The 22,492-nt window shown below is 44.7% G+C and overlaps 2 protein-coding genes across 2 annotated transcripts in view; one reads left to right on the top strand and one right to left on the bottom strand.

The window, feature by feature from the left end:
- The window catches only part of ABCG5 (ATP binding cassette subfamily G member 5), a 23,159-nt gene extending 3,893 nt beyond the window's left edge, over positions 1 to 19,266 (bottom strand). The window contains exons 1-11 of the mRNA XM_011361344.2: positions 19,024 to 19,266; positions 18,266 to 18,387; positions 12,923 to 13,059; positions 12,753 to 12,851; positions 8,997 to 9,129; positions 7,514 to 7,653; positions 6,617 to 6,746; positions 5,934 to 6,147; positions 5,650 to 5,855; positions 4,716 to 4,854; positions 1,215 to 1,400 (exon numbers count right to left, since the gene is read on the bottom strand). Coding sequence (XP_011359646.1) covers positions 1,215 to 1,400; positions 4,716 to 4,854; positions 5,650 to 5,855; positions 5,934 to 6,147; positions 6,617 to 6,746; positions 7,514 to 7,653; positions 8,997 to 9,129; positions 12,753 to 12,851; positions 12,923 to 13,059; positions 18,266 to 18,387; positions 19,024 to 19,169 — 1,652 coding nt within the window. The 5' untranslated portion in view covers positions 19,170 to 19,266. The remainder of the gene's footprint in view (positions 1 to 1,214; positions 1,401 to 4,715; positions 4,855 to 5,649; positions 5,856 to 5,933; positions 6,148 to 6,616; positions 6,747 to 7,513; positions 7,654 to 8,996; positions 9,130 to 12,752; positions 12,852 to 12,922; positions 13,060 to 18,265; positions 18,388 to 19,023) is intronic.
- Positions 19,267 to 19,544: 278 nt separating this feature from the next.
- Positions 19,545 to 22,492, top strand: part of ABCG8 (ATP binding cassette subfamily G member 8) — a 15,445-nt gene continuing 12,497 nt past the window's right edge. Inside the window, exon 1 of the mRNA XM_011361422.2 lies at positions 19,545 to 19,595. Coding sequence (XP_011359724.1) covers positions 19,545 to 19,595 — 51 coding nt within the window. The remainder of the gene's footprint in view (positions 19,596 to 22,492) is intronic.

Below are 22,492 nucleotides of genomic sequence, written 5' to 3'. Positions count from 1 at the left end.
ACTTAATATATCGCCTTTGTATAACTCACTACAGCTTATGAAGTATTTTCACATTGATTATCTCATTGCTTCTCATGATCCCTTGAGGCAGCTTGGGCCAAGATAATGATCTCTGGTAAATGAGGAAACTAATTTAGATAGAAAAGTGACTTGCCCATGGTCACATGGCAGCTAAGTGGTACAGGAAGTCTCTGACTCCAGGTTCAGTCCTCTCTCCAGGGAGCCATGTGCATCCTAGGACAATCTTCACAGTGGTGTGACTGGAGCTCAATGAAGTCTGAGCTTAGTTTCTTACCTGAACATGGATTGCTTTGAGAGCAATAATTAAACATATAAATATAATTACATGTGATAGATACTCAATAGCTTTTTTCTTTGATTTTTTAAGTGAAAGAAACAGAACCTTCTTCACATTTCCTCAGGGACCCGTAATTTACATATTTGATCCCATCTACATCATTTGCCTGGGGTCACTTTTACCCTTCCTGCTACTACTTTTATATATTTGCATATTTTTTATTTATGCTATTTTATATTATTTATATTACTTTTAATATAAAATGTCATGTTATATATACTACTTTTTACTTATTTATATATCTTTTTCTTGGTTATAAAACAATGCTTGTCCATTATAGAAAATTGACAAAATATAGGAAAATATGAAGAACAAAACTAAATATATATCACCCAGAACTAATTACTGTTGAGATAATTAATGTTAATATTTGGAGTGCATTCTTTTAGTCCTGATACTTTCTTGAGCAGTCTTTTATCTTGGAGGCTCTTTTCTTATCTGACTATTCTTACTTCCTAAAAGTAACTGGGAATTGAGAACTGGAATAGAGACTCAACAGTGCAGGAGCAGAAATGAACTAAATATATGCTATTTAACTTGTAATATAGGCTGTGAGTTTTTCTGGAGAATGGATGGGTTTTCCTCCTGTTGTTATAATGGATTATTACATGTAAATCATATTGATAACATGTCCTGATTCTCTATGTAAAGTCATTTTATGGAGCAGATGGCAGACAGTTTAAGTAAGGTCTTAGCAATAATGATTAGTAAGCACTGTAAATACTCCAGACTATAAGGTGATACCTTTGACCAGTATCACATAGCTCTCCTGTGGAATTCCTTAATAATAATCATTATCAGATGATCATTAACAACAAATCATACCAGTCTAAGTCCTTTGACTCGTCACACTTACCTTAGGAACCCAGATCCCACAAGCACCCCAGCAATGCAGAGTAGAGCCACGATACTGTTGACCACATTAGGATTTTGGACCATTCCAAGTAGCACGAGAGTTAGAAATTCACCAATTAAGTGGGGGGCCAAGAGAGCAGCAGAGAAATATCCAAACCTGGCAACCTCAGGGTTTAAGCCCAGAGTCCTAAAAAAACACAAGGTCTTTTGTTTCTAAGGGTTATCTTTTAAGAAAAGATACCACTTTTGCCTTTTATGAATGAGTCCATGGTGATTTGTTGGGGGAAGAGTTTGCAGAGCAAGTCAAACTCCCATTTGAAAGGCCTTTTGAGAAGAGCCAACATTTGAGACCGTTTATTACCGCAAATGGTTTCTGTTGGCTCCAACTCAATGTGAGCCACCTTTGCCCTTTTTCATCTCCTTCAGCTCTCATAGGAAAATATTGACACTTAGACAGTGGTCACAATTAACTGCAATAAGTAAGGTTGTTGAACTCTCCAGGCTTCTCCATAAATAACCACAATTCTGCCGAGCTAGCACTGCTCCTACCAGAGCTAACCTACCATCCTAATGCTAAGAACTCTCCCAGTCTGCCTCTCAGCCCCTCTCTCCCTGAACCTCATCACTGTTATATGGGGTTATTGACAGTGTGAACACCCTTCACTGCTTTCATCTTCTATCTGATTAGCCCTCCCCAAGCCTACTTCATTCCATTCTTGTCTTGTATTCTACCAACACCAAATAACATTTCCCTAGTCATAGCATGTCCTCAACAACCATTAGACATGGCTGCTCTTTTTTTCATTTGTAGAGTAAGGAAAAGGAGTTGGCATGTCTAATATCCACCTGTTCCTACCACTCTTCAAGACCATCTGCCTTTCCTCTCACACAAATCATGAAGTTTGCTTATACTATTAATTCTCTTCCCCAGTGGAATCCACTGTGACTTTTAAGATTTTCGAGAGAAAATTTGATGATTTCATAGCATCTGAACCAGGGTCATTCTTTCCATCCCTATCCACCATCCTTATCTCCAAGGTCTCTAACCTTCTTGATTGATGAACCATCAACATCAATGCCTCCTGATTGGTCAGGTAACCTGATCAATGCCAGTGGCTCCCTCCACCTAAACTTGATCACTCACTGCATCTTGGACTTAAATGTTACTCAAAAGTGTTCCACTTCCAAGACTTCAGATTCTGAAAATGCCCTCTCTAATGAAGGCCTCCCTCCTGTCTTTCAGTTCTCCAAGCCTTCACTGCCTCTGACCTTTGTCCTCTTTTGCTAGTCTTTCCTTACCAATCCCCGCACCTGGGGACTCCTGCTCCCTAACTTAAGCAACTGAAAGTGTGTTGAACAAGGCATATTGCTGTACTAGTTGGATCCCCTCTGCCACTTTGCCTCAGCCGACCCCAGACCCTTAATTTTTCTCATTGCTTATTGGTTCCCAATAGCATGTCTCATTAAATCTCTACTTTAAATTACCCTCTCTGCCCAATTTCGTACTCTCTCCCCAGTGCCCAGCAGATGGTTCACCTCCCACTTGTTGAATTTCTCACTATCTTTATCTTCCCTACCTTTCATCCTCCATGTCTTGCACATGTGCACTCATTCTCGCTCTCTCTCTTTCTCTCTCCCCCTCTTTGCCCAGCGTGATCCTATCTACTTGCATCCCTGGTCCCATGTTATCCTGATTCCCCTATCCTTTCCTTGGTCTACTCTGTAAACTCTATCTGTGAATTATCCAGTTTTGCTATAGTGTCATCTAATCTCAATCTAATGTATTTTTTTTCCCCTGATGATCTTATTTACCGTTTCCTAAAACAAGCATTCTTTGAGCCTGATAACCATTTAAGCAATTGCCCCCTTTCATCCTACCCTATACCGCCCCCTCGTAAGCCTGACTTGCACCTCCACCACTCTACTCTTTTCCGGAAGATCACCAGTGACTCTTAATCTTATACCTCACCTCCTTGAACCTCTGCAATACTGAATGGGTTTACTACACCTCCTTGATATTCTCTCCTCTCTTGGATTCTCTGGTGCTGCCTGATCCTGCTTCTCCTTCTACTTTTCTGACCACCCCTCTGCGCTGTCATTGGATCACTTTCCTCTTCCCCACCACGTAAGGTTTTATCTTCACTGCTTCCTCCCCTTTTGACCCTCTCTCCTGTAAGATTCATTACTAGGTCTTTACTCTTTCTTTCCTCCCACCTATCTCCCAAACTTCAGATTGACATCTCCAGTTGGGTGTCCAATAGCATCCCAGATGGAACATGTTCAAAACCAAATCCATTCTCTTTCCAGACAAACTTGATAAAGACGCTGTCACCTTCTCATTCCTCAGGCTGGAAACCCAGGCATCGTTCATGACTGTATTTACCCCCAACAAATCCATTCAGTTTCTGAGTCCATCTGGTTCTACTCTCTCCGGATCTCAAAGCGATTCCTCCTTTATGTTGCCACTGCTTCTCTCTTCATTAAGGCCTCTTCCTTTCCTATAGACTGTTGCCAAGACTCCTCACTTGGCTGTCCAGCGTCTCTGCCCTAACTCCAGTTTGCTGCTAAAGTGATGCCAACCTCGCCCTCTAGAGTCCAACACGGATGGGTCCCAAATTCTCTTCTGTGTCCCATTATCGAATCCACTTCCGCGCCTTGGTCTGGCATTTAGCACATCCCCTACCAGACTCCAAGGCTGGCAGCCATATTTTCCACTGCTTCCTCCACAGTGCAACTGAACCTCTTCTCTGAAAAAGGCTTGTGTGTTTTTGCTTCTGAACCTATGTCCCTGCTCCTTCTTCCCTTGGAATGCCCTTGCTCCCTTATCCATCTGTTGAAATGCTGCTGTCTCTCAAGTTCTCCATAAAGCCTCCAAAAGTCCTTCTCCCCACCCAACCAATGGACTCTTGTTCTCCTTTTGTAATTAACTGGGATAATGGACGTGAGATGGGGAAGACACGTATTTCATCTGTGCCTCAGTTTCATTGCCTACAAGCAAGGATAATTATAATATCACCTTTATAGAATGGTTGCAAGGATTACATGAATTAGTATATTTAAAGCTCTTGGTGCCTGACATAAAGCAAATGTTCGATATGTGTTAATTATTATTATTACTATATTTCTTAGCATAGTATTCATGCCCCTTATAATACCAATCTTACACTTTCTTAAATTAAAGTCATCTGGAGATTTGTTTATGTCCACAATCCATTATCTGAAATACTTTAGGGTTCGATGTATTTTTGGAATGTGGCAATTTATAGATTTTGGAAAGGTTTTACACTGCATATACCATACTTGCTTCAGTCGAATCTAGGACTCCACTTCATAAGCAAGCATGTTAATATTTCTGCTAAACAGGAGTGCTGTTGGGGGAAAAGTACAGAGAACTACATGGTTCCCTACCCTGGAGCTCTCCCTCCACAGGGCCCACTGGCCATGTGGGACCCCACGAGAGGCCTGGCCCAGAAGGACTGAACACCAGTGAACACCTCCTTACCAGTAACACAAACTGCTGAAAATCATGGTGGCAATGATGCTGAAGGGGAGGACATGCAGCACATAGGCCAAGAGCATCTGCCACTTCTGGTACAGGCCATCCTGGCTCTCCTGGTCACTGACAGCTCGCAGCACAGGAACTGGGCAAGGAAGGCAGGTTTCAGAACAGTCAGTCACCACACAGCTGAGGGAGGGAGAGCTAACCCAAACTGAACTTGGGGTCTGTCAGGGCTGAATGAGGAGGACTGGCTGGGGCTCCCAAGTCATGCAAAGAGGGGACCTGCCATCGTAGAGCTATACATATCCCCCACCCTAGAAATCTATACTCTACCTGAATTACGACATGGTTGCAAATTTGTTTCCTTCTCCCTAAGGTGGAAGGAGGAGTGTCATCAATTCAAGAACACACATGCAAAAAAGGGGCGCAAATGAGTAATGTGAAGCACTTTGTCTTTTTGTGTGTAAGGTCTTGGCACAGAACATCAGGCAACTAGGTATTGCTTCTGGACTCCCACTGAGTTTGAAAATTAGGTACTGGCTATCCTAAAATAGGCTCCAAAAAGAATGTAACAGCACACAGTTGGCCAGGTATCCAGGCCCCATTGACTGAGGATCCTAACAGCCAGGATAGGATACCAGAGATGGTCTTTTGATAAACTTTCCAAACTCTGCCCATTAGTATCTCATAACTTCATTTTCCTTGGATCCTTAGAGACCCTCAGAGAGATCCACCTCGTGAACTAATTCACTAAGGATTAGTAGCTCAGTAGTTACCTTTCCCAGAGAGAGAAGATGGAGTTGAATTCAGAGAAACACCCTGATAATTGTGGATACTTGCAAGGTGGTGACTGGAGAAGGAAGATATTCCGGGAGAGAGGATCACTCCCCCAACCTGCCCCTGCCACCAAGGCACGCCGCCTATGCATGGCACTTACACAGATTCACTGCATTGAGCATGCCTGTGTATGGCACGGCACCCACAAACTGGTACAGGAGACCCACGCGGTCCTGGTAAGCACCCTTTAGCACATCATTCTGGACTCGAAGAAGGAAGAAAATGACGAACAAACCCATGATCAGATTCTGGACCAGACGCATAATCACAGCCAGCTTATTTCTCATTAAGTTTCTTGTCACTCTCCTGAAAGACAAACCCGTTTTGATTCCTTTTCTTTTATTGGTGGATGTCGACACACCTAAAATGGGGTGAGGCTCTTACCTCAAGAGAACACACAGTTTAGAGAGAGCTCCAGGGGAATCTTTGGTTTTGAAAGGAACCATTGGTAATGTTTTCAGATGTTTTGTTCTTTCAATATTCTCCAAGATTTTTTGATAAATTGCTGATTTCTTGTAGGCAGATTCAATCATCTGGACTCTCCTGTAGGTTTCTATTTCCCGTTCTTTGCTTTGGGTATCCACTGAGGTCAGGTCCACTAAAATTTTTCCCCACAAGAAATAATGTATGTGTTTTTAAATGCACATATATACACAATAGCTAATAATATATGTTTCATCATTGATTTAGGAATGCTAGCCATAATACCTCATCTCCTCAGAATAATACCTGTTGTTAATGCTCACCTATAAAATCAGAAAATTTTAAAGCTACCAGCAGAGCCATGAGGAGCCCACTGGAGCTGACTGGGAGAATTCTGAAGCTCAGCTAACTGAATTTTTCTCTGACAAAGTAGAAGGACCCCAATTTAAGAGAGATCTCCCACCTCATTCTTATACGTGATCTGTGGCAAGTGAATTGACCAGCAAAATTAATTCCTTGAGGAGTAAACAAACCAAAACAAAAGCAAAAATAAAACTCACTAGTGCTAGTGTCATCCAGGCAGAAATCTGAGATGATAAAATTTAAAAAACATTTATGATGGGGAACGTGAAACAAAAACTTACTATAAAAATCGAAAGGGTTTGAATGTTCTGGACAAGGGTAACCACAGCCATTGAAGAAATCAAGCATTTCCACTGGTGTCCCGCAGAAAACCAGCTCCCCGTAGCTCAGAATGGCGATTTTGTCAAAGAGCTAGTTGGACAACAGACGGTGTTAGCATATAATCAAGTCACCACATCCTCACGGAAAAAAGTTTTCAAGCCGTCAGTCCTTTGATGATCTCAGCCATGCGTCAGTATTTTTACTGCATCCATTTAAGGGCACTCAAAATGCACCCCTATTCTTTTCAGCCTGGATTGCCACTGTGCATTCAGCCTGTGCCCAGCATCACATCTCAGATAGAAGACAACTACTGGACATGATCAATGGACCTGGGTTCAAGTCCCAGCCATGCCACTGAGTGAGTCACTTTGGACAAAATATTTTTTTTAAATCTCAAATCCTCATCTAAAAAAGGCAAATAATAGCTCCCTAAAAGGGTCTTAGGAGGATCAAGTGAGATTTTTGGAAGGAAACTTATATGATTTAGTGGAAAAACACAGCCTTTGAAGCCAACTGGACCGTGAATGCCTATTCCAGCTTCTTATTAACTGCATGATCTTGGATCAGTTTTGTATCATTTCTCAGTCTCATTCTTCTCCTGTGTAAAGTGAAAATACTGATAGCTATCTGACAGGACAGTTGTGCAGATTAAATGAGCTAGTGCACGAAGGTATATGGTAAATGGTAGGTGCTAAAGAAAGTGAGCGTCCATCCTTTGCCCTTCTCATATCAGAAGCTTTGGGCTCCAACTGTTCTGGTTGGTGAGTACTAATCTCTACCCCGTGATCCTCAGCTCAACACACACATACGTACCACCCTTGACAAGTTGAGCAAGAACAAGAGATGTCCTCTCTCACCTGGAAGAGCTCAGAGCGGGGCTGGTGGATGGTGAGGATCACGATGCGGTCCCTGCGAGCCAGTTCTGCTAGGAGGACAATGATCTGATTTGCTGTCATGCAGTCCAGGCCAGTGGTTGGCTCATCAAACAGCATGATGGCTGCCGGCAAAGAAGGGCAGATTTCAGTCTCTGCCGAGCCTGGGCTCAGTGCTCTAAACTCAGAATTTTGACAGTTCCTAATTTGAGCCGTTTTACTCCATCCAGACAGTGCACACTGAGTGTAAACTATCTTCCAGCTCAAGCCCAGGAGAAAGAACCTGACCCAGAAGGACCCAACGCCCACCTCTGGAGCACATTTCAGGTTTAATCCTTGAGGGAACAGGGCAGCAGCCAGATCAGGCCTCTCACAAGGTACTGTGGACTGTTTGGGCTCAGTCCAGGGGATCCTGGGGAAACAAGGGCTGGCAGGTGAGCATTAGGTTGTTTTTAAAAGGCTGAGAGGAGGCTGGTTAAAAAGACAAAACCCGTTTCATGGCCACAGCGCTAACAGGGTCTTTGCAGTGCAAAACACTCAGACCCATGAAACAAGGTCCGAGGTGGGCAGGTGTTTGAGTTCTTTAAAGCAGTGGTCCCCAACCTTTTTGGCACCAGGGACCAGTGCTCCTATGAGATTCTAATGCCTGATTATTTGAGGTGGAGCTGAGGCAGTGATGCTAGTGCTGGGAAGCAGCTGCAAATATAGATGAAGCTTCACTCGCTGGCCCGCCTCTCACCTCCTGCTGTGCAGCCCAGTTCCTAACAGGCCATGGGCTGATATAGCCCAGAGGTTGGGGACCCCTGCTTTAGAGGGTTTAACTGTAGCTTATTTCTACCCAAAAAGTGGCAAGGGCACTTAAGAACACCTCTCTTATTTGCCTTCTTATTTGCCCAAGCTCCATCTGGAGAGCAGGAAGTCTTGGTCTCCCCCAGTGTAAAGAAACTGTCCAGACACAATATGTTCTCTTCCAGGTACATATAGTGGTGAGGTTTCCCCAGGCGATGGGGAGAATGATCAAACCAGGCAAGGGAGCCAGGTGGCAAGCTATCCATCTTGATAACTCTTCCCCTCAAAATATACACTTTTAAGTCCTCCTTTAATGGCTTCCATTCATAAATACTTCTAGTCACACCAAAGCTCACTGGCTTTCCATAGCAACACAGCGGTATTGCTCTAGTAAGAAGGATGGACAGGGCAGGATCTCATATTCATGAAAGACTCTAATTGAACATTAAGTGCAGTGCTTTCAAGACCAAGAGCTGTTTCATATTTGGATGATAGAAGAGCAACAGAAACTATGTAGTATTTCTAAAACAAGCGGGTCCTCAGTTTGAAAGTCCTCAGTGACTTCAGTTCCAAACAAACCCCTTTTTAAATGGAGACTGTGAAGAAAAGGCCTAATGCATCTGCAGACACATGGATGATGCCCAGGCAGCTGCTAGGGGCAGGTATGGGTCCCACTTACTGGGATCCCGGAGGAGCTGGGCTGCGATGGAGACCCGGCGCCGCTCGCCATTGGAAAGTCCCCCAAAGTGGTAGTTGCCGATCAGTCGGTCTGCCACGTGGCTCAGACTCAGCTCTGCCATGACCGCCTCCACCTGCAGGAGACACGAAGCCCAGGAAGACTGGTCACTGCCGGGCAGCTGATCGCCATTCACAGCCTGAGGATGATGGAGGACAGGCAGCACACTTCCCCCAGGTGCTAGGCCATGTTCAGACACACTGCACCCTGGGGAAAGCACGCCTGTTCCAGTAAAATCCAACTCGTTTCAAAGCACAACATAATTCATGGGGCCGATTAAAACAAATAACATGAACTATTTTAAAAAGTCCTCAGAGCAACAAAACTGCTTGGTTTTGCTTCAGGAAACAATGGAAACTCCACGGGACTCCTGTTTTCAGACGCTGCAGACGGTCCCGCCCATACAGAAAAATCCCCCTTGCCTCTTTTTGGGTAGGAAAAAAAGCAGAGTTACAATTTAGCTTGTTTTTTCTAATGTTTGGTTTTTGAAACTTTATTAAAATGAATGTTTTATATGTTAAAAAATCCAGTTTGGTTAGAAATAAACCTGATTTCCCTTATATAGCCCAAGTAAGTCCTGTTCTGTCTCCTGTGGTCCAATCTCAATGTGGTTTTGCATCAAAGAAATATAATCCAGCTATCAAAAGTAATTTTAAAAAAGGCCAATCTTTACTTGAATCTCTTTAAGGACTTTAAAGGGGGCCCAGTTGATAACAGCCACACTTCTTAAAATTTCTTCTCCCCAATTCTCCTCATTCTACTTATCTGACACACTGCAGCTCCCTGAAACCTTTCCTTACTCCTCATTCTCAACTCGCCCACAACAACAACGAAAAAAATTCTTTACCGACTCTCTAATCAAGAAGGTTGGTCTCTTTCCTCCTCCTCCTTCTTTCCTTCCTCAGCTTATCCCCTCTCCAGAGACTCTTCAAAGATCTCTATTTCTAGCCCCTGCCTTACTGATTACCTCTTATCTGCAGAAAGCCCCGGGGGAAAGCAGATAGAAAGGGACTGAGAATAGTCATACATATGTTAATGAGTTTCGTTCCCATACACCTCTAATGAGATTGTGTTACTTTTATAATAAAAAGAAACCAATACACTGCATTAAAAAAATAACAACAACAAATTAGATTAGAGTAAAAGAGGGATGTTTTATGAAATAAGATTCTACAACACGGGGGTAGATCAACGGCATAGGTAAAACTCTGACCAAAACAGAAACATCTGAAATAGATACAAAGACATAATGAGAAGGTTAAACATACTTAAATAAACCATATGATTTGTTCTGGGGGGAACAAGAGGGTCTCCTCTTGCCACCAGAGTGGAGGGATCCTAGATTTGAGCTCTCTTGACCTGGCCGGTTTATGAACTCAGCAGCCAGGACAGATTTCCTGGGCATCTCTTTCATCTGCTCTGCAACAGCAAGTAAGGAGTAAAGCTTGCCCCTCCTGGCTCAGAAGGGCCGAGAAGACATTTACATCATCTGTTTCAGATGTCTCTCACTCCGGCAAGAAGCCTCTCCCATGTTTTGCAGACACTATTGGGAAAGGAATTCAGTCTTAGAAGGTACCATTGGGACCATTGGGATCCACTGGGATCATCAACTTTCTCTATGCCATGTGTCCTCTCATAAACTGATTTATTTCTCACCACTCCAGGAGAGATGCATTATTATAGGAGAAAAAAGACCCTCAGAGAGCTCTGTAACTTCCCCAAGTCATGCCATTTGCAAATGGCAGAGCTGGGATTGAGAGCAGGATTGTCTGCGTTCTTTCAAGTGGTCCATGAAGCACGAAGTTTAGCAACAGCCCAATAGACACAGCTTGTCCATGTCAACCACAGTCTGTTCAGGTTCCTTCGGAGACAGAAGCAGATCTGCTGTGCTCAGCCTCAATTATCACCAGCACTTCCTTCTCACTAAATTTCTTTGCAGGATTTTATATACCCTGTGAACTGGATTTACTAAGAAAGTACTCTCAAGCAGGCAGAATTTTTGCAGGACATTTAGGAGCTGCCAGTGTCAGGGAGAGGGACCACTCACCAGGGGAACAAATTTGCCATTGATTTCAAGATATCCACGACTTTTCTGAATATTTATGCAAATATGTGCATTTTCTGGGGAAAGGGGCTCAGTAACTTTTTCAGGTTCTCTCAATGGAGTATGTGACATAATACGTCATTCAGAAGAATTTGTCCATGACTATATTTCTCCCATCCAAAAAGCAATGCGATCCTCTCCTACCCCTTTTAGAGAGAGAAATACTAAAGCAAACAGAGAGAAAGCCTGCAGAGGAGCTCGCCCCTCACTCACTATCAGGGTCATTGAATCATGTGAACATGCCTGTGGGCTGAACTCTGACCTGTGTCTTCACAGACCACAGTATACCTCAGGGAGGCACCATGGAGCTAGAGGGCCTGAGTTCATTTCTCAGCTTTGCAATTTCCAGTTGTCTGATCTGAATGTCCTTGGGTGTCAGGAGATAATGCCTCCATTACAGGGTTGATGGTCCTTCTTGGAGCCTTGCTAAGGTGCCTCTGGGGTGAAAACTATACTCCAGAATTGTCTAAAATTCAAATAGACTTAGTTCCATTCTCCAAGCCCCATCTGAGAGTTCAGTGAGGGAACAAGATGAGCATCTCCCCAGGGACAAGCTCAATAGTGCTTGATAAAAATAGGGTAACCTGCACCCTCAGATGAGATGAAGGATTCCCTGGGAGCCTCGATGGCATTTTTCAAAGGCCAGACTTGGAGCCTGAATTGTCGATGTAATTTGTGTGCCCAGGAGGAACCTCAGTGAGGCCTCAAGGTGCTGAAGCCTGTGAGACAGATGTCACTCGTCTCCTCTGGCAGCTCTGAGAGCCCACTTCCTGGGGAATTGTGCATGTTTTGCATGGCACATCTCCCTGTCTTCTGTGCATTCTCAGTCCAGGCACTTCACAGTCCAAACAGAAACAAGGCAATGTTTCCAGGTCAGATCCCTGTATGTTTACCTGTGGCTACTTCCAAATTGGGTACATTGAAAGAAACAGATCGGAATCTAGAAAGAGGTGACAATTCAATAGTTACTTTATTACCTTAATCCAGTTTGAGTGACGCACATTCAATATGCCTCAAAGAAAGTTGAGAAAAGTCTCAACAGGGCTGCAGGGCAAAGCACAATGGGGAAAGTAACCATATCTGAAGAAATACTGAGCTCCTAAGACAGCACCATCCAATAGAAATACAATGCAAGCCACACACAGACCACAGAATTTAAACATCTTACTAGCTACGTTGTAGAAAGTAAAAAGGAACAGGTGAAATTAATTTTCATAATATAACAACTCGATGCAGCCAAAATATTACCGTTTCAACCTATAATTAATATTTTTTAAATTATTGAGATATTTCACATTCTGTGTTTTAAGACGAAATTTCTAAAATTTGGTATGTATTTTACACTCGGGGCACATCTCAATTAAAACTAGTCACATTTCAAATGCTCAAAGCCACATGTGACTGACTAGTGGCAGCCACACCAGACAGTGCAGGTCTAAGACAATAAAAGCGCGAAGCATCAAGGGGAGGAACGGGCAAGTGGAGGGAACGCGAAGCCCCTGGGAGCGGGAGTGATCCCTGCGTGACCCTGCTCGCGGGGCCAGGGGAAGCCTGGACAGAAGCCCACGGCCGCTGTGAGGACAGGCCGCACCCACCTTCTTCTGGATGTAGCTGGGGGAGCCGCCACGGATGGCCAGCAGCGCTGTATAGCGGAGCGTCTCGCGCACGGTGAGGCTGCTCAGCAGAGTGTCGCTCTGCGGGAGAGGGAGGCGTCAGCGTCTCCCCAGACCCCGGCTGTAGAGGCTGGGGCCGGAGATGTGCCCACCTGTAGGACGTAGGAGAAGCAGTCCTGGAACTGGTCCCTACGCAGCGCCTGGCCGTTCACACGCACGTCCCCGAGCAGCGTTCCCATGCGCCACAGCCTCCCCGACATGGCGTCCAGCAGCGTGGTTTTCCCCGAGCCTGGTGGGGGTGAGAGGAGAAGGCCCTGGAGGAGCCCTACCAGCGGGCCTCACAAGAACTTCCCCAGACCCTGGGTGGGTCCTCAGTCTAACCCCGAGTTGTTCTCTCTTTAGCCATGTGGCTCAAATGGTCATGACATGAATGAGTCTTTCCTGCATATCCTTAGTGAGAGGAGGGACAAGCCATTTCTCTCATCTGGGTCAGGACTGGAAGGTCTTTGCCTGCCTGTTTATTTGCTTTTAAAGCTGTTTTAAGTTGAAAAAAGAAAATACAGGATCAGAATAAAAGGAAAAACCAAGCTCTTGGAAATGTTTGATCCTAGGACATCTGAATTTATTTTTGTAGCCTTCTGGCGTAGTCTGGTGGTTCCTGTAATAGAGGCACTACCTAGAGCAGAGGTCCCCAACCCCTGGGCCTCAGACCAGTACCAGCCTTTGGCCTGTTAGGAACTAGGCTGCATAGTAGGAGGTGAGTGGCAGGTCAGTGAGCAGAACTTCATCTGTGTTTGCAGCCGCACCCCAGCACTAGCATCACCACCTCCGCTCCACTTCAGATCATCAGGCATTAGATTCCCATAGGAGCACCGGTTCCTGGTGCCAAAAAAGTTGAGAAGCGCTGGCCTGGAGCCTTGCCAATCAAGTGTGGTCTGGAAACTAGCAGCATCAGCATCACCTGAGAACTTGTTAGAAGTGCAAAAGGCCCACAGCTACTAAATCAGAATCTGCTTTTTAACACGATCCCTGGGTAATTCCCACACATATTAGAGCTTAAAAGGCACAAGCTTGGTGAGTATTTTGGTAAAATCCTGTTGGCCTCAGCCGGCATAACCCACCTGGTCATTGCTAAGAACTTTCCCACAGAGGAGTTGTGATGAGCAAACTGCCTGGTGCTGAGGTGACTAGACGTTGACGTTTCCCCTGGTTTGCTTCTTCCAGGGTTAGAGGTTAGGTGATGCCTTTTAAGATCAGACACCAGCGAGCCCCCTCCACATTCATACTGGACTCAAGCTTACACAGGCCCAGAAGGTAATGAAGACAGGAACAGGCGTCACCAGGTCTTTCCATCAAAGGCTGCTAAGAAGTTAGAATTAATGACAGAAAATAGGCAGGAGGTTCTGAACTGTCTGAAAAGGTAGCAAGAGAATTCTACTGAGGATACGATGACTTGTGCAAAACAAAGAGATCTTTTGTTCCAATAGTTTAAAGAAACTACTTGTTGCTATGAGGAGTACAGAGATGAAAAAGCCAAGCTCCCGGAACAGTGACAAAGCTCAGAGTTAACCCCAATGCATTCAGGTAGAGGTCCGCCTGGGGGGAAAAGGAGAGTGATTGTAAAGAAACAAAATGTGACTTCATTGGGGTTGTCTTTCAAAATGTGCCCTGAAATTTCCTATTCGTGATACTAGGTCTTATATGTGGTTCTCTAACTAGAAGCCTCTTGGCCTCACATTTCTGGGATCCAGTCTCAGCTCTGACAGAAGTTCTAAGTATCCTGAAGCCTGGATTCCAGTCCCATCACTACATCAAAACTGGCCTCCCTAAGATCATCAAGGCTACTTACTTATCGCCAAATAGAGTGGTTATTTCCCTGTATGTCGTTTGACCTCTCAGAAGCATTCGGCAGTGTTACCTGCTCTTCTCTGTAAATTTCTCTTTCCCTTGGTTTTGGTGCCACTTCATCCTCTTGATTTAATCCTGCTGGTTTGGCCGGCTCCTTCTCAGTCTCCTATGGGTGACACTCAGGGTTCTCTTATGAGCTTCCTGTTCTCATATCACACATTCTCACTGAGCAACAGCAAAAACAACTTGCTTGCCAGCGTATAAGGGAGCCACCTTGCAAGTAGAGTCTCCAGTCCTGCCCAAGGCTTCAGATGACCGCAGCCCCAGCTGGCTTCTAACTACAACCACATAAGAGGTCCCATACAGAACTTCCTAAGTACTTCCAAATTTCTATCTCATAGAAACCCTGAGGGATAATAAATAATAAAAATGATTTATTATCATTTATTATAAAAATAATAAATCATTTTTATTATTTTAAGCCACTTAGTTTGGGGATCCTTTTCTTACATGGAAATAGATAACTGAGAGTTTTTCTGAAAACGTGTCAAATATTTATTAACTCATTAATGAAGGAAGGTACCAGCAGGATGAGAAAGCTCATTCATATATACTAGGTATAGTCAGTGGAGAATAGAAGGTTAGAATAAATTGCAAAGTTAGACACAAAATTGGTTAATGCCCTAGGATATGACACCAAAGATCAGGTAAAAAAAGAAAAAATAGACAAATTGGACTTCATGAAAATTTTAAATTTTTATGCATCAAAAGACTATCCTTAGTGTAAAAAAGCAACCCACATGATGGGAGAAAATATTACAAGCCATATATCTGATAAGGGATTAATATCTAGGATATATAGAGAACGTCTAAAACTCAACAACAACAAAAAAAACAACCTGATTCAAGATTGGGTGAAGGACTTGAATAGACATTTCTTTAAAAAAGATATATGAATGGCCAATAAGCACATGAAAAGATGCTCAATGTCACTAACCATTAGGGAAATGCAAATCAAAACTACAATGAGATACCATCCCATGCCCATTAGGATGGATACTATAAAAACAAACAAACAAACAAACAACAACAACAAAAATGTTGGTGAAAATGGGGAGAAATTGAAAGTCTTGTGCACCATTTATGGGAATATATAATGGTACAGCTGCTGTCAAAAACAGTATGGTGGTTCGTCAAAAAATTAAAAATAGAATTACCATGATATTTGTACACCCTTGTTTATAGTAGTATTATTCACAATAGCTACAACGTGGAAGCAACCCACATTGCTTCCATTAATGGATGAATGGATAAGTAAAATAAGGTATCTATATGCAATGGCATTTAGCCTTAAAAAGGAAGACAATTCTGCAATATGCTACAACATGGATGAACCTTGAGGACCTTACGTGAGTGAAAGAAAGCAGTCACGAAAAGACAAATACTATATGATTTCACTTACATGAGGTAGAGTAGTCTTAATCATAAAGATGGAAAGTGTAATGGTGGTTGTCAGGGCTGAGAGAAGGGAAAAAGCGGGGGGTTATCGTTAACAGGTACAGAGTTTCAGCTTTACAAGATGAAAAGAGTTGTGGGGATGCATAGTGGTAGTAGTAGCACAACGATGTGAATGTATTTAATACCACTGAACTGTGTACTTATAAATGGTTAAGATGGTAAATTTTATATTATCTGTATTTTACTACAATAAAAAAGAAGGTTAATGCTTTACAGGGCAATAACCCCATGACCTTTGGGGTTATCTTTCCTAAAGGGACAGAAATTGTTTGTTCCTAAATAGTCTTCTGCAAGGGAACATGTTGCCCAGAGTCTAGTTCCTAACTGATAGCAAATAATGAGTCAAATAAGGTTACCTGTTCTTGGAGAGTTGGGTGACCCTAGGCAAGCTTGCATTCGACCATTCTCTAGTGAAACTTTGAGCATCTAAGTCATCTTTTGCTTCACGAATAAAGATTTGATAAACAATGCTGCTTTAGATAAGACACTAATGAAATCATGTCATTTTATGAAACACTGAGTAATTTATATAATTTATTCATTTGCTTACTCATTGATTCAACAAATACTTATTAAGCACCTATTATGTGGCCAGCCAGCGCTGTTCTAGTTGTTGAGGATACAGAAGGGAAAAAAAGACAAAACTTTCACTCTGGTGGAATTTGCAGTCTACTGTAAATTCATGTTCAGTATAAAAGCATAGACATTGTCATAAAACCATGATTAGGCATCATCAGAATCTAGCCCACGTGCCCCCAAATCAAGGATCCACACCCAATGTCCTGCTGAGACATGCATAAAGCATGACATTGGCCTGTGGGACACACTTCTGAGAAGGCGGGTTCAATTCCTCGTCATGTGCTACATGCCATTCTTTTTAATCTTACACAAGGAAGGCAACAAGTAATAAATTATTATAGGAATTACCCATCTTTTGTTCTTTTGTAAGAAGTATGTTATAATTATAAAAAGGAAAATTAGAATGACCCTGGCTGTTACAGTAAATGCATATAGTTAGAAATGGTTAAAAATTGGAAATAGGAACCGACAGGAGATCACAGGACAATGTAACAGTTTTAGTCATTTTCTTTTAATCTTAACACCATCTTGCCATCCAGTTGTCCACCTGCTGTAGCAGGGGAGTGGCTGTGGGTTTAACTCCCAGGGTGGAAAGAGGCCGATCACGCTTAACTTTCGTCGCAGGCTTACAGTACCCATCTCTATTGAAAAAGGTAATGCAAGTGGACAGCGGCAGTGCACGTCAACAATTTGCAAGCAAGAACTCAATCAAGAGGCTCCTGTGAAGCCGATTTGTCATAATCTTTCAACCTTAAAATGTGCAAGATAACCTAGTGTGGAGGACACTGTGACCTGGCACACAGATCCGCTGTCAGGGCCAATGCGCCCATCCCCCACCTGCCGAGGATTCACGGCCGTGAACCTTACGGGCATTGCCCTCAGCCACAAGCAGCTACCTCACTGCAGGCTACACCTTCAGTGATGCAGGGACACGAAGACAGATCAATTCAGGCTCAAGTGTAGTTACTCAGAGAAAGAGGAGGAGAAGGGTGAGGTGAGGAATGGGCACACAGAGAGCCTCAGTGGAATCTGTAATATTTAATTCCTTAAAAAAAAAAGGTCTGCTATATGGTATAATGTTAAGATGTATGAAGTCAGATGTTGATACATGAACAGTCTTTATTTTATTCTCTATTCTTGCCTATATATTTGAAATACATCATGATAAAAAAAAAGGGACCCATGAAAATGGGGGATAAATGGGCATCTTTGAGCTCATTTAATTCCTTTTCATGTCTCTAGATAAAGTACAGATGAGGGAAATTCTGTTTACTATGACAGGCTCTTTGCTAGGTGATTTCCATACTTTGAAATATGAATTAACTTAAATGTTAGTCGGGACTTTATTCTTTTTCAAGAATCTCTCTAAAGATTTCTTATTAGTACCAGGTTCCATTCGCAGTCAGACATGTCATTAGATTTCATTCTAGTATCAAACCTGTGGCCTTCTTGCTACAACTTAAACCTGTTTCCTCGGTGTGGTGTTCAAATCAAGCAAAAGCCTTTTCTGAATCCTCGTTGAGAATTAGAGTACTCTGTCCCAAGCTTACCTGAACTCCCTAAGATGCACATGATCTGCCCACTCTCGACGTACAAGGAGACATCTTTGAGGATCTGCCTGTTCCACTGGTGCCAGCGAGATGCGATGTTCCACCAGGACCCAGCGCGATGGCTTTCAAGGAAACCCCAAGAGGGGAAAGTCAGCGTGGGGTCTTGGAAGGGGCCCCGTGCTGACCTCGGTTGTCTGGATAGGTTCCTAAGTGTGTTTTAGCTTCAGTGTCCTCCTCCGTAGACCCTGGCGGATAACGACTGAAGAAGGTCACCTATGTAGAGCACCCGCCTGGCAGCTGTGCTGATGCCAGCTCTTTGGCTGGCTGGGAGACGGCACACAGGACAGTGCTTATTCCTTGAGTTGATCCTGCATTCCTTCACCGGGCTTCATTACACCTCCTATAAGCACCCCCGTTCTTTAAGCCCTCTCCATCCATATAAAGCAGACTATACACAGGGGACAAAACAGGAAGGGGCAAGGGGCACAGGAGCACAAGGCAGGGCATAGCTGCCATGTCTGGCAGAGCTTCCAGGTCCTGCCATGGGCAGGAGGAGGGTCCGTTCACCATTGCTCCTCGTTTCCCACTGGCAGCCCTTCCCCTTCCTCTCTCCACCTCTACCCACTGAAAGCCTCCATACATGCTCCCCATTATTAAGGAAAGCCAGCAGAGGGAGTGAGAGACCCAGTCAACTCAGGCCATGACCGACCCTGACCACAGCGCCAAGCTCCCTGCAGGTGGAAGGGGCATCGGTTTACCTGACACTGTAGGAGGCATGGAGAACGCCCAGGCTGTGCCCAGGCTTTGAAGGAGCTGTAGGAACCTCCTCTGGTGAGCACTGGGAGCCTCTGTTTATTTGGAGTCCTGAGGACTCCCCAGGTGTCCAAGCTGAGAGTTCACTCATGGCCAGCAGGCAGCAAAGATAGGCAAATTTTCTGGTGGCCCGACCCTTCCTGGAGTGGCCTCAGCTGAGGAGCCAGCAGCAGGATGCTCTGCCTGCTTCTTGCCTGGCCCTGGAGTCCCTCCTTAGGCAGCGTAGGGTTTGGTCTCAGACGCCAGTATCTGATGTACCTTTAGCCAGAATGTGTGTATTATCTTGGCAGTGGGCAGAACACACAGTCTGTGTTTGTGAGAAGGCTTGCCAGAGAGGAATGCTGGGAGACAGATGGTGGGTCATTGAACAAGGGCCAGAGGTTGCTCAGCTCTGGGAAGGAAAAAAAACGTTGACACTGGCAGGCAGCAGCTAAGGTCCAAAGGAAGCTGCAGCAAAGGGGCACCCATGGCTGAGGAGAGAGAGCTGCGTATCAGGACTGCTCCCCAGGATGCCTCGGTGAGTGATGGAGAGTCAGTCACCTCAGTCCAGTAAGGGGAGGGTGGATTGGACCTTTCTTTCTTTCCTCAGGAACTTTTCGTCCTAACTCACCACCAGGACTACTAACAGCGAGAATGGGCAGCAGGACTTCATTTCATGGGCATCTAAGGGCTGAGGGGAAAGGATTCATGGGTCAGGGGTTGGTGGGGGGCCTCTGAGGTCACTTCCTGCCCTGAGGCACACTCCAATAGGGAATCGATGTTCTAGTTGGTGACTTGGACTGATCTAGCTTTATACTCATGAGACTCCATTGTAGCCCTGTCCTCACACGTGCCAGGGACTCTGCGGTATCTCCTTTGTGTGGCTGTCGAGCTCCGAGTCTCGGTGTCAGTAACAATGAGACAGGATTGCAGGTGACATTTATGGCAACACCAGACTTTATGTTCAAAATAAGGCTGCAGACGGCAGTCATAAGATCCCGGAGCTAGTAAGAATAGGCAACAGCCAGGGGACCAAAATGTTGGGGTCCAGGGTTTCTGCCCTCATTTTACATGAGAAATATTTACTTGCGAAATGGCCTTTGGCTAAAGTTGGGGTTTGGGCAGGATTTGAAGCAGGAGGCTAAACTGGAAGGTAGAAAGGAAACAGCTCCCCACTCTGCACCATTGCCTCACCCCAACCCTGCTTTTCTGTCTTTGCCTGCTGTGGGGAGGAGGGAGAGAAAGTCAAGAGCCACCGAAGACTCCGTACCCAACAGGGAAGGCCACAGGCGACCTGAGCTAACCTTCGGTTGCTAGGACCCGACTTCCGCCAGGCTCAAGGAGCCCCCCATTCCTAGTCAGCTCTGTAGCCACAGCAAATAACCAACTCTGCTCTGTGAATATCCCACGGGACCAGTCCTCTCCAGGAAATGACTCCTAGGAGCCGTGACTGCAATGCTTGCAGCCCGAATAGGATATAAAGTCAGAGGTGGCTTTGGGGACACTTGCTGCCTGGAAAATCTGACAGTTCAGCCACCACAGCTTGGGCAGAAAAGAGCTGCCCGAACTCAACACCCAGGAATGTGTGCAGGAATGCCTGCCATTTCCAGTTTTCTCTTCTCCAGTCCTGTTACTCAAGGTGCCAAAACAGGAGCATGAGGGCTAAGCATCATTTCTCTAGATACTTTAAAGTTATCAATGGAGCTAAGAACTGTTAAATAAGACGGTTTCTCTCCTCTTACCTCGCTATACCTTCCCCACAACCCGGAAGGCCAGGCGTAAATTTAGAAGTTCTAGGACTTCTCTGAGAGGTAGCTAGAAGGTGCTGACATGGAGGAACCAAGCCACAACCTGTCCCCCTTCTCTGCCCATCCCAGCTCCGCACATGACCTCACACACCCCTACGTGGCCACTCCAGCCTGCCCACCCACTTTCCATCTGCACTCTCCGCAGACAAATGCCCCTCTGTCCTGGGGTACCCAGTTGGGTGGTGCTGTCAATGCCCAGGGAGTTTGGCCTGGATGAAACTCACACGGGCCCTGGGCGTGGGCTCCCAGTCATTTGCACAGAGAATTTTGGGGTCCTGGGTACCTGGAGTGGCAAGTTCCTTGGCCCACAGGCTCCTCAGCCCACGGCCGAGATCATGGCCAGAGGAGGATAAGAGGGTCCCAGGCCTCAGGGCAGAGCTGTGTGAGATCTGGTCTGAACATTTTAGAAAAGGCCTAGATTTGACCCTTCAGCCAAGCACAAACCCTGCGTGTTTTCCCTGGCATGAGTCCTCAGCATGTCGCCACTTGTCCGGGGCACGGGCTCCTCATCTTAGAATAAAGACCTCGTGTTCTGTGCTCCCCAGGTTTCCTTCCTCTCGATGCTTCTGACTCAGGAATTTGATCAGAAGTTAATACAAGGAGAAATTACAGTGTAGCCCAGCAGGAGCCGAGCTGGTTACCTACAAATAAATCTGCTTTTGCTTTTTTGGGTGTCATCTGTCAGAAATTCAAGTGATGTTCTGACAGTCGTGCTGATTAAGATGTCAGCCGAATAGATATTTAAGTATTTGAAAAATATAGAGAGTTTGTCAAAACTTTAGGAAGAGTCTAACAAATTCTTCCTGGGAGCAAGGAAAATATTTCAAAATGGAACAGAGGCTGTCCCCAACCCAGGCATGAATTCTCTTCCTCGGAAAGTCGAGCTTCCTGTGGAGCTTCAGAAAGCACAGTCCCTTCACAGTTGTTGGGGTCGCAGGCTGGCCCATACCTTCCCAGGGTGAAGGGGGAGGAGGAGCCGAGGAGCAGGGAGCACTCACCTCTCCCCTTCCCTTTACCTGTCTTCCTGTTCTGACATCTCTTTCCCCTGGGCCCCAGCACCCTTCACCTGCTCAGAGCACCTACCTGTTATTTTCATGTAGGTTCTAAGTCATGTTATTTTCACATACAGCACATTGGGTATACAGTGAAAAGATACCCTGATTGGGTGCCCGAGGTCAGCCTACCTCTACGCCTGGCCTGTCTTGCGTTATGCTAATCACCTGTCTCATCCAGTAAAATCTAATCTTCTCAAAGACTGTCTTTTTCATTGCCCCATCCCAAATTCCATGCCTAAAGGATGATGGGGGCTCCCAATAAGTGTTTGTTGGATGCTTGATTGATTGAAGGAACACATCATTGTGAGAAGGGCAGCTCTGAGGAAAGAAGACAGAAATCAACAGGAACTCATTAATGAATACATACTTTTCCCTGCACTGCAGAAATGGAAGAAAATTTGAATGCTTTAAAAAATGGAAAACTTCCTTGGGCCTCTATGATTTAAATGATTGAATTGATAAAAATAGAAGGAATTCAGATCTGCAGATGGTTGGTATGATTCAAAGGCATCGGCTGATACCATGAAACATTGATTTGTTTGACGTACATTCAAATATAGCACCACTCCAAC

Source organism: Pteropus vampyrus, unplaced genomic scaffold, assembly GCF_000151845.1.
Source record: "Pteropus vampyrus isolate Shadow unplaced genomic scaffold, Pvam_2.0 Scaffold66, whole genome shotgun sequence".
NCBI lineage: Eukaryota > Metazoa > Chordata > Mammalia > Chiroptera > Pteropodidae > Pteropus > Pteropus vampyrus.
This window is presented reverse-complemented; position numbering and strand designations above follow the sequence as displayed.